Consider the following 14755-nt stretch of genomic DNA (forward strand, 5'->3'; position numbering starts at 1 on the left):
ATTAAAATTCTAGTTGCCACATATTTTGCCTCTTAAAATGAGGTAATTTTGGCCTGGCAGTTATGAGACCATGTATGTTGATACTATAGCGGAAGTGCCAGATAGAGGAATATACTATTGTATTTTATAGAGTAATTCATTTTACATTTTATTACACTCAAGAGCTTGGCTATTTTCTAGATTGTAAATTCTCTTGCAGCTACTTCTAAGGTAGACCAATGATATTTGAGAAGAAAGGCTAATCCTCTTTTTCTTTTAAGTGGAGATATTTGTAGAAGAGTGAGGGTTAAGAAGAAAATACATTGCCTGAAAACTTTTTTTTTTTTAATGCATGGTTATTTGCATCTTAGCATTGTATTCAAAAACCAGTTCTTAATTTGTCTTAAAATTACTTAAAAACACTGTGCTTGATTGCCTTAGTGAATTACTCAAGGTAGTGTTGCTCTTGATGCTGATACCCTTAAACATTTGATATGGTACAAGCCAACCTTCTGCGTGGTGCGGCACAGAGCAGGGACAGCCTGATGGCTGTGAGCTTTGTGAGCAAAAGAGATGTCTCTGAGAAGCAGCAGCCCCCACAACCTGGCACCTTTTATTAATTTTCCGCTTTCACTTTGTGTGTTGTTAGTGAATGGGTTATCCCAGGATTTCAGCAGCTTTAGGGTAGTGTTTGTTAGGACAGTTCTTCTCTCTTGGACAGAATACCAAAATTAAGACTCCTCCCTCTTGTAGATCCAAGTGCATTCATCAATTTGGTGCAGGTCTGGTAAAATATTTGCTGTCTCCCCTTGGACCTTAATTTACCTGCCTGATACTTTTATTGCATAGAAAAGGTACAGATTTAGCCCTCACCCCCTGCCCCTCTGATTTTGGTTGAACTTCACTGATGTCACTGATCAACATAAATATAAATGAAATGAGAGTGAGGTTGGTTTTGAGCAGCTAAGAACTTACATTTTCTCCCCCAATAATAGTTGTTCTCAGCAAGCTTGAAATTAATAGCATGCAAATTGGAAATCTGCAGCAAAGTACAACTTTAAGTACTGTCCCTTTTAAATTTTTATTATTAGAGGGAAATGGATTTGCTTTTTATTAAATGTCTTTTTAATGAACTTCAAGACCTGGAAAATGCACATACTGTGGTATGTACCAAATGTATGCTGATATGAAATGTACTACTTCAAGTATGTTAGCATATTAGGATTCAGCACAGAACTCTATTGTTATGTACCTGTATATAGCATTATATAAAAAAATATACTAAATCTGTACTGCTAACAACACATACCAGCTCTATAAGTTAAATTGCAGTGGTTTTTAGAAAAGCTTTTGGCTTTTTCTTTCAAAAATACAAGTGGTGTAACCGTATATGCCTATTTAGTGTTCCTTTCAAGGTATAAGCAGCAAAAAATGTGTTCAAAATCTATATTTGAGGGGAAAAGCAAATATTATAAAGTTATGCAAACTTAAGCGCTAACTTCTAGAGTATGAAGATGAAATATGTGCTGCCTCAGGGGTGTGTATGCAACTGGCCACACTGATACAGTAGGAGTTGCATAGCTCACTTGTGAAAAGCTTGTAGGGATTTTCTTTCTGGTTTCTCAATTATAAGATATCTGTGCACCTAACAGGTTATCAGGCACAAGCTTTTATGATTTGTGAGAGGAGAAAGCTGAGACGGTAAATATACAAAAGCTCCTTTCTCATCTGATACCTACCCCCTAGAAGCAAATAAAGAAAGAAATACTTGGAAAAAATTGCATATGCTATTATTGGATGAAGTGATTCTTAGAGTGTATATAAATTTATTTGAAATTCTTCTTGGTCAAAGGTACTTCACTGTTAATCTCTGCCATTAAATTTATTTTTACTTAATTTCTGTCTCCCAATGTGTTTGAGGCAACTATAAATAATAGCATTATTTATACACAGAAATGAGCTTTGGTGTGAATGGAGTTCTTTTAAAAATAAATAAACAGTAAAATAAATTAAAGACCATTATGTTTAGAAGTGCAATTTTGATGCAGATTGAATTGACAGTGGCAGAGTAATAATTCCAAAGTATTGGAAGATATTTGCACTTCTGATATGAGAGAAAGGGAGGACTTGCTCAGATTTCGTAGGCAGAACATAATCTGTAAAATAGAGGATAAGAAAATCATCCAAAACCAACTTACACCAAGACAGTAAAAGATGATGTGCTGCATAGAAAATATGTAATCCATACTTTGCAGTGTCCTTCAGCTTTAAAATTAAACACTTGCTAAATGTTGTCTAATTATTTTTTTTATTGCTCTTGAGATAGTATTAATGTTGTTAAATAGTATTTTAACAATATTAATATATTTAAATAGGTGAGATGTAATTTCAGTAATCTGAGTTTGATCTAGAATCTGCTTGAATTAAGTGGTCTTTGAATAAAGCCTAGTGGGCTTTGCTCTACAAAATGTTTATAATTCAGTTCTTCAAAGTGCTGTACTTGATAGCCACAATCAATTACAGCATCTAAAGCTTGTGTTTAAATTCAAGCCCGTGAAGCCAGTTGTTGTGACTCCACCAGACTGCTTATGTGCTTAACTACTGATTACAAGAGCCGCTGCTCACATATTTAAAGCTGAGTCCATGTTAAGTACTTGTGGGTTTTTTTCTGTTGTTTGGGGTTTTTTTTAATACTCTCTCTGTAGGACTCATTCAACCTGAAGTGTTTCCCCACCTTCCCTAGGTTATTTTCACATAAAAAATGCTACGTGAAAATGGAATAAAAATTAAATTGGCTGAAATTGGAGGAAAAAGTTCCAAATCAAATACAGGGAATTCTTTGACAGTTCAGTAGGAGTTTATGAATAGTTGCTCCCCACAGAGCTGCGTATTTCTGCCACGTCTGCTGTTTACTGGGAGGAAGAGAGGGGGGAGATTTGCCGCACATGCCACTGGAGAGATTTCAGTTTGCGTGCTGTCAGCGATGAGGAGGGCACCTCTTTTTTGGATGGGCAGCCGGTGGCTTCCCCCTGGCTGTTTGTGAGGCCGTTTGTGCTAAAGGAAGACAGCAAGGCTGAGTTACGCCTGGGACTTCTCACCCTGCCCTGGCAGCCAGAGAGGACCCTAGCTTTCTTCCTTTTGAGTCTTCCATTTCCATTTGTACTAATTATTAACTACCAATTTACCACTTCATTTTATCAAGCCTGCGGGCTCCATTTTGTGCTTGGCACTGAATAAAACCTCACTGTGTTGGAAGCAGTATTTTTGGTTTGCACATAGAAGCCCATAAGCAGTTACAGGTTTTCTGGTTTACCTGCAGTAGTAAAGTCTACGTAAATCACGCCCTGTAAGCTTTTGTCATGCTCACTTTTGTCTTAAATTTCCTCAGTTTTGGCTGTGTGATTTCAGTTATAAATTACTACCATGATCTCGGTCTCAGGTATTCTTCATCAAACGATGTTAAAGAAATGATAAAACCCTGTGTTGATTGGTATGTGGCATTATGTATAACAAATATGTGAGTAAGGTAGTAGCGAGATTGCATTTCACCGTATATACAGCATTACATGGATATAGCATAAAGGTTACAAATCCAACCACTCCAGAGCGAGGAGGTGCCTGAACTGAGGTTGTTTCTTCGACTTCCAGCTGTGGCATTAAGCAGTGAAGTACACAGCAGCCTCTGAGGATGGGTATAGAGCAGTGCGGTACATAGAGTTTCCCACCAGTGCCCAACTAGATACCGGAGAAGTAAAATGATGATGAATTGAGCTTCATGCAGCGAATGGACTAAATGTGCTGGTCCCCCACTGATTTATCATCCTTATCATCCTGTAGCACTCTGTCCTTTCCAATCTTTGTACATTAAGTAGGGGAATAAGAAACCACAGGCTGGGCATGAAGAGTACTGGGAGCAGCTGGAGGAGGCAGGTTTGGGGAGAAGCGTTCACGCCTGGAGAGGAGAGTGCAGCTAAGCTGGCAGGCAGTGTAAATGTGGGTTTCAATATTTAAGCTGGAGAAAAGTCTGGCTGGACCTGAAAAAACGTTTCTGAAATGCAATAGGCCCAGTGGGGTAACAGAGCTTTGTGTTGCTTCTGCTGTGTTGCCTGCTGCTAGTAAGCTAGATGGCTGCAGGGGACACCCAGCCTGGGGAGTAGACAACTATTAAAAAAAAAAAAAAAAATTAGAAAAGTACTATTTATTTGAACTAGAGTAATGTGGTGGTTGTTTGTGGTAAGGATTGGTTAGGTTAGTTGAGGTGAGTGGAGTGGCTAGGTTACAGTTCCTTTATTCTTGCTATTTTTTTGTTTGGTGTCTGAATAGAATTGCATTTCTTTTTGCATCTGAAAAACAAAGCGAACAAATCCAATTTCTGCAGGATTCTGTTCCACGTTTTTTCCCCTCAACTAGAGCATATAACTTTTCTTCAGTTAGATTTGCTCACTCATTCATTAAAAATGAGTAATGCTGAGAGTGTCTCATTCCCTGGTGCTCCTTCACTGTTCTTGCATAGAGCTGTGAGACAGACAACACCTGTACTGCGTCCTTCCAGCAGTATTTAAACAAGAACATCCCTCAGCTTCCGCATAAAAAAATAACCTGTATCTTAGTATGCCAGTGCCTGCGTGAGTGCTACCGTGCTTCATGCAGTAAATTGCAGACTGTGGCTGTATTGAGATGATAAAAAATATATATGTCTCTCTATTTTTTTTTCTCAGAATGTATTATACAAAGGAGTTTGCAATCTCTATCAGATTAAGTGCAGTGTGTGGAAAGTGACCTGGGACAGACTGTGTCAAATTAACCAGTTTTGCACATGGTAAGAACGATCCTGAAAATGCATTTTAGCTAATGGCAACGACACATACTGATGGTGCTGCAGCTCCCAGGCAAATACAAATGTTTTCTGTTTTGACATTGTAGCAGGGTAGAGGAGTCCTTGCTCAAGCTTGAGAGAGCATAAATGAACTTTGGCGCTTTTTTTTCCTTTGGTAACTGCCAAGGGTAAGGACTAGCTCTTTCTCCTACAGCTGCTGAAGCCTGGTTAATAAATGCAGCTGTATTTTGGCTATGTACGCCGTCTTCCGTGCATAGACTGTTGGTTCCAACTGCTTTCTCCCCATAGGTTTAGGTACTGGTCATTGCTCACTCATCTCCTTGCACCAGCCATGCTGTGCCTGAGGACTGGGTTACGGACTAGGAAGAGATGACAGTAGGATTGACAGAGGGGCACAGACAATTTGAACAGTCTGCAAGCAGCAGGAGGGACAAAGAAAAAAATCCATCTGCCTCAGGATCAATCTGCTGTGTCCTCTTCATCTCCTTTTTTCCTTCCGAGTTAAACAAATGCTTCTAGCAGTGCACCTCCTGTGATTAGGGGCCATGCTGGCTGCCCATCAGGCATGTCTGCTCATTTAAGGGTAGTCTGTTGGAAGAAAGTTTGCAGCAGGCCCAGTGTGACCTGTGGCAGGCTGAACTGGCATCCACAACGCACGTGTGAACTGCCCCACTCACCCCTACCCCTTCCCCATAGCTGTGCATTGAGGAATGTATTCATTTGCCTGTGAATCCTGAAAACTGACCCTCAGAGACTGAAATGTTTTGAGAGATGGAAGAAATGGCAAATATTTGATTGATTTATTTTTTCAAAGTTCTTGTATATCTTCAGGTTTCAAAAATATAAAGGAAGTCCCAAATTGGTTCTTGTGAGCCTTAATACCAGGTAACCACATATGAAAACGCTAAGTAGGAGAAAGGAAAGCTTTCTGTGTCAGCTCTGATTTAACTTCTTGCTCGTCCTTGGATTCTTTACTCCAGCATAACACTTTTTTTTTTTTTCTTTTAAGATGCCTGCTGCTAAATCTTTTGGCATTGATACATGGAAGAAATAGCTTTTTGTATCATTTTCAAAACTACTCTATCACCTGATAAAAGAACGCTTTATAAGTTGCTCTGTATTTTCCTGTAGAGCTTTTTATGTTAGTTAAATGACATCGTTTTTTATCATTTAGAAGTACTGCAGGTGGTTGGTGGTTTTGTTTTTGGTTTTTTTTTTTTTTTTTTTGGCTGGAGCTGTTTAGTAACACAGGGGAGGACAATCTATTGAGTACCAGCATAAGTAGGCTGCTTGTTGCCATGATGGGATGTCCTCAGAAGTACCCAATAACTGACTCTTTAATCAAACCTATGAAGGTCTTTGGAGGAAAACCAAAACTCCATAGCCCCAAATCATGGCAATACAAAACCAGTCCAAAAAGCAGTGAAATTTCACTGCACTAGAAGATGTGAGCTCCTGGCTGGCAAATTTCTTTAGTAACTCTCGGATATATCACCAAAATAGAGACAGCCAAGAAGGGAAGTTTACACTTGAATTTACTTTTAAGATTATATTTAAAACCAAAGCATTCTGCTTTTAAATATAGCTTTTCTTGTATTCCACCTTTAGGATATGCTAGATGAACTTCCATGGATATTGCATGCATAAGTGGTTAGTAAATCCAACGTTGCATGGGTCAATTCACATTTGAATTGGTTGGAGGTAGATGGATGTCTCTTACAGTGTTTGTCACGGAAAACCTTCTTTGTGTAAGAAGTGGTGAAATAAGTCCTTACGTTGAAGGCAAAGATCATCCTTCCCCCCGGCCCCTTGCAGTTGTAGCAGTGCCTAGCAACATGGCATTCTCTGCTGCAGTAGTATAAAAATGCTGCGTTTTGGTGCTCCGAGCCAGACCTTCGCATGCTTGTCACGATATGCTCAGTCCCCCTGCCTTGAAATAAATGAAGCCCTGCCCTAATGAAAGATGGGCTTGTATCTGAACATCAGAAGGAAAGGAAATCGGTGTAAAGGTGTCACTGAAGCTATGTTGCACTTCTTAACAACTAATACCTTTGAAGGATATGTTTCTTTCACCACACCAGATGAAATTCTGCTGATGTTTATTTTGAGGCAATGTCACGATAACAGAACAGATGTCTCGGAAGGAATAAGGTATTGTTCTGCTAGTGAAATGCTGAGGATTAAGAGGTGGCATAAAAATACTAGGAAAGGATGATTTAAATCAGAGCTTCTATTCTTGACATCATGACATAAGAATTTGAATATGGAATTTAATACGATAAATTTATAATGTTTCCTTAAATATCTTAAAGGCAGATTACATGTTTAGCATCTTATCCAGGAAAGAGGGAGAAAGGACAAGCAAAAGAAACAACAGCATGTGCTGGTTTGAGAATCTAGAAATCTCTCCCAAAGCTCTAGAGAATCTTGCCTGAAAAGGCAATAAAAGTAATGAGAGATGCTGCTAGTGCCAAAAGGGTTATAGCTAATGGGATCTGATGACTTCTTAAAAATGGGGAAGAAATAAAGAAGAACACAGTATTTTACCAGCTGTACTGGCACCAGGCTAGAGCTGCCTCGGGCATCAGCCTCACAGAGCTGCAGGTTTGAACATTGACTCAAAGGGATTTTTTTCTTTCTTAGGAAGCAGGTGACTACACCACAGAAAATAATAACAGCTGCTGGTGGGAGTACTTGATAGAAACTGAAGAATCACACACTTCAGGTACATAATACTTAACAGTGACACTCAACTTCATTGGCATATTTGAAATGGAATTCATTGGAAATAGTAATGTGGAGTTAAATAAGTTTATGTGTGTTTACTTGCTTGGGCAATAGGATGAAAGAGTTATTTGGTTAGTAATGTTACGCATTATTTATTACTGTGAATAATTCACAGAAGTAGCATTTGCAGTAAGAGACATAACAGCAATGCACAATCTTAGAGGGCAGAAGGTTTAGGAGTATTCTGTGTCTGTACAAGTTTATATGCACACATCGTTCTTTAAACTATGGGGATACAGCAGCTGAAAGTTACTGGAAAAAATACCTAAAGGGACTGTTTTTTTCATCACAGAAATAACACTATAATGGAGACATACTGAAGTGATAATGCTTTGTTATATGATCTAAAACCAGTCCAGTGTATTCAGTGCATATTTCCCTTGTTTATTCATCTGTAAAGCCAGGTGATTAACCTTGTTTTATTTTTCCCCAACTCTGTTGAGACTGAACATTGCATCAATGCCAAACTGCCGAGTACATGGATGCAAGTAAAGCAGGTTATTTAGAGCTGTTGTGATCGTTCCAATTCCTGTTTAAAAAAGCAAGTAAAATTTCATATCTGAGCCTGAAAAGAAACATTTAACTCTGGACTGAAAATAGAAAATTTGTGTGGGGAATAGGAGGCATGGGGGAAAGCAAGCATTTAAATCATCCTTGAGAGATGGTTTAAGGCCCTGCCTAATTTGCTGGGAACTCAGACCCCGGTCTGCAGCGTAATTAGTGTTGTCTGTCTTGTTCAAGTCCTGCCAGCCAGTGCTCCATCTTCAGTAACAGAAGTGAAACTCATGGATCACAGCACCTCTGTGAGAGCCTTGGTGATACTGTCTTTACACTCTCTACTGCACAGAAGCTAAACGCAAGCTAGTATGTTGCAAAGTTTCTTCTCTACTCGTGAGACTAAGATTGGAGCTGTGCTCAAATTTATAAAGGCAATGCTGAATTGTACCTAAGAACATATTCTGCAGTGTTTTCTCCTTTTTTATTTCTTATGAGGCATATATGTCATCTGGTATATGAAGAAATTGCTGTTTGTATGATCTAAAGGTAATCTATAGACTGACACAAGCATATTTATCAACATGAGGAAAGTGACCACTAATAGATGCAAACTTTAGTGCAATAACTGCCATCTGCTGTATGAAACCTGTTTCGGTGTCTCTTAACTTCATTCTTTCTTCTGCTCATTTGTTATCTCTCTTTGATCAGACCTTTCTCGTGGGATGGGACACTACATGTGTTTTTATTGGCAGCTGGCAGACCAAAGTCTGCTCACCAGATGTGTCTAAACAGCTGCCTTGTCCTGGGAGAAAACATGGCACATCAGCTTGAGCTGTGAAAAAGACCTGACAGCCGAGTGTCTCTTTCTACATGTGGTTGGTGATGACAAAGCTGTTGGTGGAGATGGGCACATCTGACAATACTTGGCCTGCTGCACCTTGAGCCCCTGCTGCCTTCTCCGGGATGAGAAGGTGGGGAAGCCCAGAAGCCTGGGAGAGCCCCTGTGCCAGCGTGCATTAAGGTCATGAGGCAGGGGTAAGGGAGGAGAAGAGAATTGCCCAGTACTAGAGTGTGCAGGTGGAATATAGGTTGTCCTTTATATTAGTGCGGTTTTTTCTGTTTATTTGTTTTTTTGTTTTTGTTTGGTTTTCTTACCAAGAGCAGTGAGGTATAGGGTGGGGTATTAAGTTGCAGAGCTGCAGCTGTTGCAGAGCTGCTGCTTAACCATTCAAATGTGAATTGTTATTTAATCATAGGAAGTAGCAACCTCATTATGTGAAGGTGACCGTCTTTGCTGTTGCAAAGCAAAACTGGAGGTTTGCCTGAGCACCTCTGAGAGGAAGACCACAGGCATTATGCTTGGGCAGGGTCACAGCTTCTCGGCCAGGTTGGTGCTTTGTGGGTGAAGTACGTGAGAAGACTTGCAGCAGGTTCACCAGATGTGTCACAGCTTCTTTTGCTACTTCTGCAGAAGACAGTTATTGATATCAGATGTATGGCATGTGTATGGAAGTATGTGCACGGCATATATTTCTAGGTGTAGTCTATATTGTATACAACGGCTTGTGAGGGACTGCTTGGCTCTAATGCACATTCTTGCCACTGTGCAAATCCTGGAATGTAAATAAATTTAGTTCCTTGCCTTTTTAAAAAAAAAAAAATTTTTTTGAAGTTCTCAGGCCAAAAATTCCTCTTATGATAACTGCCCTGCTAAGCTGATTTTTCAGGAGTCAGTTTGATTGAAAGGAACCGTAGGAGGTCTGATGGCATTGGGAAAGATGTATTTTTCAAATGCTTTGTTTAGCTGACAATAATGACAGCCTGTAGCCTATCAGCTATTTTCTCATGTGTTCCTTGTGTTCTTTTTCACAACTGAAGTGGCAGTTTTTCTGTACCAGGACAGATCTGGCTGTAGCAACGTACCTGTGTGGTCCTTGGTAGCGACTAATGCGCTGCCTGCAAATCTGACAAGTTCAAAAGAAAACTTACGATGAACCAAAATAATAATTTTTAAATGATTTTTTGTTTCTTGTGAAGCTTCAGTTGAGGGGTTGGAAGGCTTTTTCTGAGTGCATGGGTAGTGTTGTATTTTAAAAGGTTATGTTTTTATAGGCTAAGAGGTCATTTCAGACTTTTATTTTCAGTAAGCTCTAAGTTATCTTTCCCCAAATATTACGTTCATTTTGAATTGCTGCAGCAGTTTGGGTTTTTTTCAGTCCTATCTTAGGTACCATTTTGAGGTATTTCAGCTAGGTTTTATGCTTTATGATTTTTTTTCTGATTAACTGAAGTATGCCTTCAGGTTTGTATTCTCCAGGCATTATTTTCACTGTTGAATGATAACAGTGATCAAAGGTGGTTTCAAGCAGGCTATGTTTTTTTTCCAAGCAAAGCTACCTTAACTTTAAAAATAATGCAAAGCCTACTCAGGCTCTGCAGCAATCTCAACATGACAAATAACTTGGTTTAGTTTTAATTTTACATTTGTGTACCTTCTCATCAGATTGTGCCTGTTCAGATTTTAGAATATATTTTTATCTACAGGGGTAAACATAGGTTGCACCAAATGAAGAAGCAGTTGTGGTGTGAAGAGGCAGTGATAAATTAAGGCAGATTAAAGAAAACCTGTACTTGGATGTATAGATAATCCTTAATTCATGTAAATTTTCAAATGTCCTCTCTTTATTCCCTTTATTCCCTTTATTCCCAAACGCTGGTCGCATCTCTTCAGATGACTCTGAATTTTATATTTTACATGTTCTAAAGAACTGCTGGAGAATTTCAGAAGGAAGGAAGTGTTTGTCTAAGCTGTGATTGATTACCAGGTGAGAACCATAATAAAGAACTCATTAGTAGTGTTAACATGCTCAGAAGAGCTGAAAGAAACAGAGGCATTAGGCTTTGTTAGTTATGGCTATAGCTATTAAAGGTAGTTTTGATGCCCTGAGGAAAATTCTTGGATGTATTGTGGTGGTCTAGATGGAGTATTTGCTAACTCATAAAGCTGCACTGAAAAACCAAGACAAAGGAGAGGAGAGCAGCATTAGTACTACCTGCACTTACCAATCACGACCTGCATGCTGCCAGGAGAGCTGTATATCCAATTAAAAAACCCAACGTACCGTAGGCCGTAAAGGACTGTCCCATCTGGATGGAGTCGAATCATTCGGTTTTTCACTGTCACCCCATGGACAAATGACTTCTTGTCATTTTGGAAATATGTGTCCGGCACCCAGAGCTGGTCAGCCACTCTGTTGTCCAGAGTTAGGTTTAAAGGTATTCCAGAATAAGAGAGCCTTTTATCCCTCCAGGACTGCTGGAAGTACATGGTCAGGGTGTAGTCCTAGGGAAGAAAAAAGAAGGGCTTTTTGTATTTTGCATACTGATTAACTTAACTTATTTTTAGATGACTCTCAATAACCGAATAGCAGTAGCAACAGGAAGTTTAAGGATTGTTAAGATGATGTTGTCATTAACCATGATTGTAAGTCTTGGCCTGTTTGTGTTAATGTTGAACTTCACACTATTTGCCAACGGCAGTGACCACCCCCGGCCACCGGCTTTCAAAACCTCTCAAGCCAGAGGGACGTTTGGGTCTCCAGTCTGTGGATCACACTTGTATTTTTTTTTTGATAGGTTTTCTTTAATGTGAAAAGAGCAGGGTTTATCTGACCTCAGCCAAATAGCACTGCATACCATTGAGGACACCTTTTTGATATTCCCTGTCTTCATCCTGAAAGATTCCCCCCACAATCCAGAAAGGTCAGCAGTCCCTAGACCTCCTGAGAAAGAGCAAATACAACCTCAGAATGTATAATGGACAGCTTCCTGTTCTGCATCTGCTGGAGCTGCCAGATGTAATGACCTTAGGTAGCTGGGCACGTCTCACCTCAGCCCAGGGAATGTGGTGCTTTCTTAGCAATCAAATATCACCGCATAGAAAATGAACATCTTCTCTTGACTATCATGTTGTGGCTTAGGTGAAATACCATTTATGCAGTCCTTCAGCTTTCACTTAGTCTGAAAAGAAATTGTTCTAAAAGGCCTTTGGTCTGATTTATTCTCTTGAGTCTGTCTTTCTGGGAATTTGGTGATTTTAAAGTGGAAAAGCCCATGTACTTTGTAGCTGATGGAGTTCTTAAAAGATGACTGGAACAGCGGTATGTGGAGTATTCGTTTTCTCTTCCTCATGTCCTCCCCCAGCCCCCTTTTCAAATGGCAGGTCATTTTGTCACGCATCTGAACAGTGGAAGTGCAGCAAAATTACAGGTATTACTTAAAAAAATGTTTGGGGGTAAGGTTTTCTTTTATGTGAGGGAAAGCCTTACTTCTGTCATCCTCACAAATCCTAGCCTGGACTGTAATTTTTGAAGAAATAGAGAATAAAAGCTGTCTGATGTGATTTGCTCTCTTCATCTTCAATGGCTTCTTAAGACTGTACCGTTGCCATGAAATCAAAGCAAAGTTGTTACCTTTCAAAAGGCTTTCTGCCTGAAATGTTGCATCTAGCAGAGCTATAAACTATAGACTTATCATCAGTGAAAGTTAACGAAAATACTGTTCTTGCTTGCCCTGGGCCTGTAGTGGTTGTTTTGTATGGAGGAAATGCCATGACTTGATGAACAGTGGTCGGATACAATAGGACAATTACAACCATTCTGAGCACTGATTTGCAAGGATTTCATAGATATGCCCTTTTCCAGGCCTGCAAAATAATGGTTACCCATGACAGAGCCAAGAGGTGGTTTGTCAAGGGCATAAGTTTTTTTCCCTGGCCCAGGTAACTAGGAGGAGGTCAGGACAGCTTCTTTTGCTTTTCAGAACACGCTGGTCAAGTCTGGAACTACAAAGTAATGCAGTGGGGTGTATGCTCTGCTCTGCTGAATAGGCGATTTATAATTTAAATAGCAGTATGGAGAAGCGTGAACCCCAAGGAGGCAAGTTTTTGAATGTACAATTTGAATAGAGTTGGATTAGAAGCGGACACTTAAAGAGAAGTTAAACCCCTGCCCTTTCTTCCTCTTATGCACATACGGACCCACAGACCAGATGGGAACTGGATGGGGGGGAGGCGGAAGTCACTATACTGGTGGAGTTCTAGCCTGTCCTATTTCAAGCAACTTTAGGTAAAAAGCTTTCATAAATGACTGATACAAGTTAAATCCTCAGTGCTCAGTGCTTCACTTGGTATCCTCTACGTCTTCCGCCTGATTCAGCAGAGCCTATGCAGTCTGCAGCACAGATGGAATAGAAATTCCAATTATACGTAATTCTTTTTTCCTTCCTGCTTTCCTTTATATTTTCACTAGGCCGTAAAGCTGCTTTTGTAGAACTGTCATGTCATCCTGGAAAAAAGCTAACAACTGAGAGTGGTGCCTATGTGATGGTTCTCAAAGCTCGACCGAGAGAGAAAAATAGCCAAGATAAGCTACAAGAGATTTTAAAGGATGTGATCAGGGGAAGAAAAGAAATTCTGTCTCTTGGCTATGGCTGGTAGAAGAAAATTAGTTGCTATATTTAGCATCATAGTCTGCTTTAGAAATTTTATTTCATCCAGCTGTGCTATATACAGAATACTGCTGTCGGTAACACTACAGTAGAGAGAGTGATCTTCTGCTGGCAATTGTGCTATACTATGTAGAAGTACATGGCAAGCCAACAAGTATTAATGGGGAGGAAAAACCTGAGCTTCATCCTAAAGGAATCTCAGTGTTTCTTAACTCAGAAAGAATTATCTAGTTTTTTCCACTCCCCAGAATATGGGGGTCTTACTCATTCAATATTTTAATGAGGAAAATGAAGTGTTGTATGTAATGATTGTGAGAGTCCTTGTTGCTGTAAGTCCTTATTTTTAAAAGCATAGTTAAAGGTCATTTTAATGAAAAGCAAATTATATCTGAGCTATAATAACCCAAATCATAGTTATGCATTTTTCTAATTTTTTTAGTGCGATACAGCCTTACCTTTTTCATTTTTCATCAGTGAAGAATGAAATTCCTGCAAACCATATGGCTAGCCACATCTTAGAGGTTTTTATATTATTTTTTATATTTTACAGTGCTGTGAGTGAAGTGAGAATTTAATGACTACTTGCCTTCTACCCTGTAAAATTTGCTGGGGATCTTATGGTTTCAAACTCTAGAGTGTATGAATAATTTCTGAATCTTTTGTATCTATAGTGGTAACTGGCTGCACAATTTTTTAGCTTTTTACGACAGCTTCCCAAGATCTCAAGCATCAGTCTAGACATGAAAATAAATCAGACTATGTTTAGCTTTTGTATTTAAGAATTTCTAATCATGAGTTAAAAAGGCAGAATTAAAATTAAAAAAGAGAATCTGTTTCTGCAGATAACTGTTCTTTTAAATGATTTGTTTTAGAAAATATTTCACTTTTTTTAGAAGCACACTGAATTTTTTTTTGCCTAACTGTACTTCCTATAATAAAAGAAAAAGCTGTAATGCTGCTAAAAAATCATGATATTTCAGTAGATTTAATTGAGCTGTCTATGCTTTCCATAAGTGTCTCCCTGCTTTTCCAGGGCATAGTCAACCTTCCTAGTGGTAAATGTCTGAGCATCAATGATAAAGTTGTTTTGATTTTTTTTTTTTTTTTTAAATGTGATGAAGTCTGGTTTGTTAGAATGAGATGGTT

At 39.2% G+C, this 14755-nt stretch overlaps 1 protein-coding gene across 1 annotated transcript in view; it reads right to left on the bottom strand.

Annotated features, from left to right (window-relative positions):
* Window positions 1–11833, bottom strand: part of LOC104080581 (gamma-aminobutyric acid receptor subunit beta-1-like) — a gene marked incomplete at its 3' end in the record, with an annotated part of 33174 nt that extends 21341 nt beyond the window's left edge. Inside the window, exons 1-2 of the mRNA XM_009583014.1 lie at window positions 11798–11833; window positions 11224–11444 (exon numbers count right to left, since the gene is read on the bottom strand). Coding sequence (XP_009581309.1) covers window positions 11224–11444; window positions 11798–11833 — 257 coding nt within the window. The remainder of the gene's footprint in view (window positions 1–11223; window positions 11445–11797) is intronic.
* Window positions 11834–14755: the final 2922 nt, after the last annotated feature.

The sequence above is a fragment of the Fulmarus glacialis genome, unplaced genomic scaffold (genome assembly GCF_000690835.1).
Source record: "Fulmarus glacialis isolate BGI_N327 unplaced genomic scaffold, ASM69083v1 scaffold35968, whole genome shotgun sequence".
In the NCBI taxonomy this organism is placed as follows: Eukaryota; Metazoa; Chordata; class Aves; order Procellariiformes; family Procellariidae; genus Fulmarus; species Fulmarus glacialis.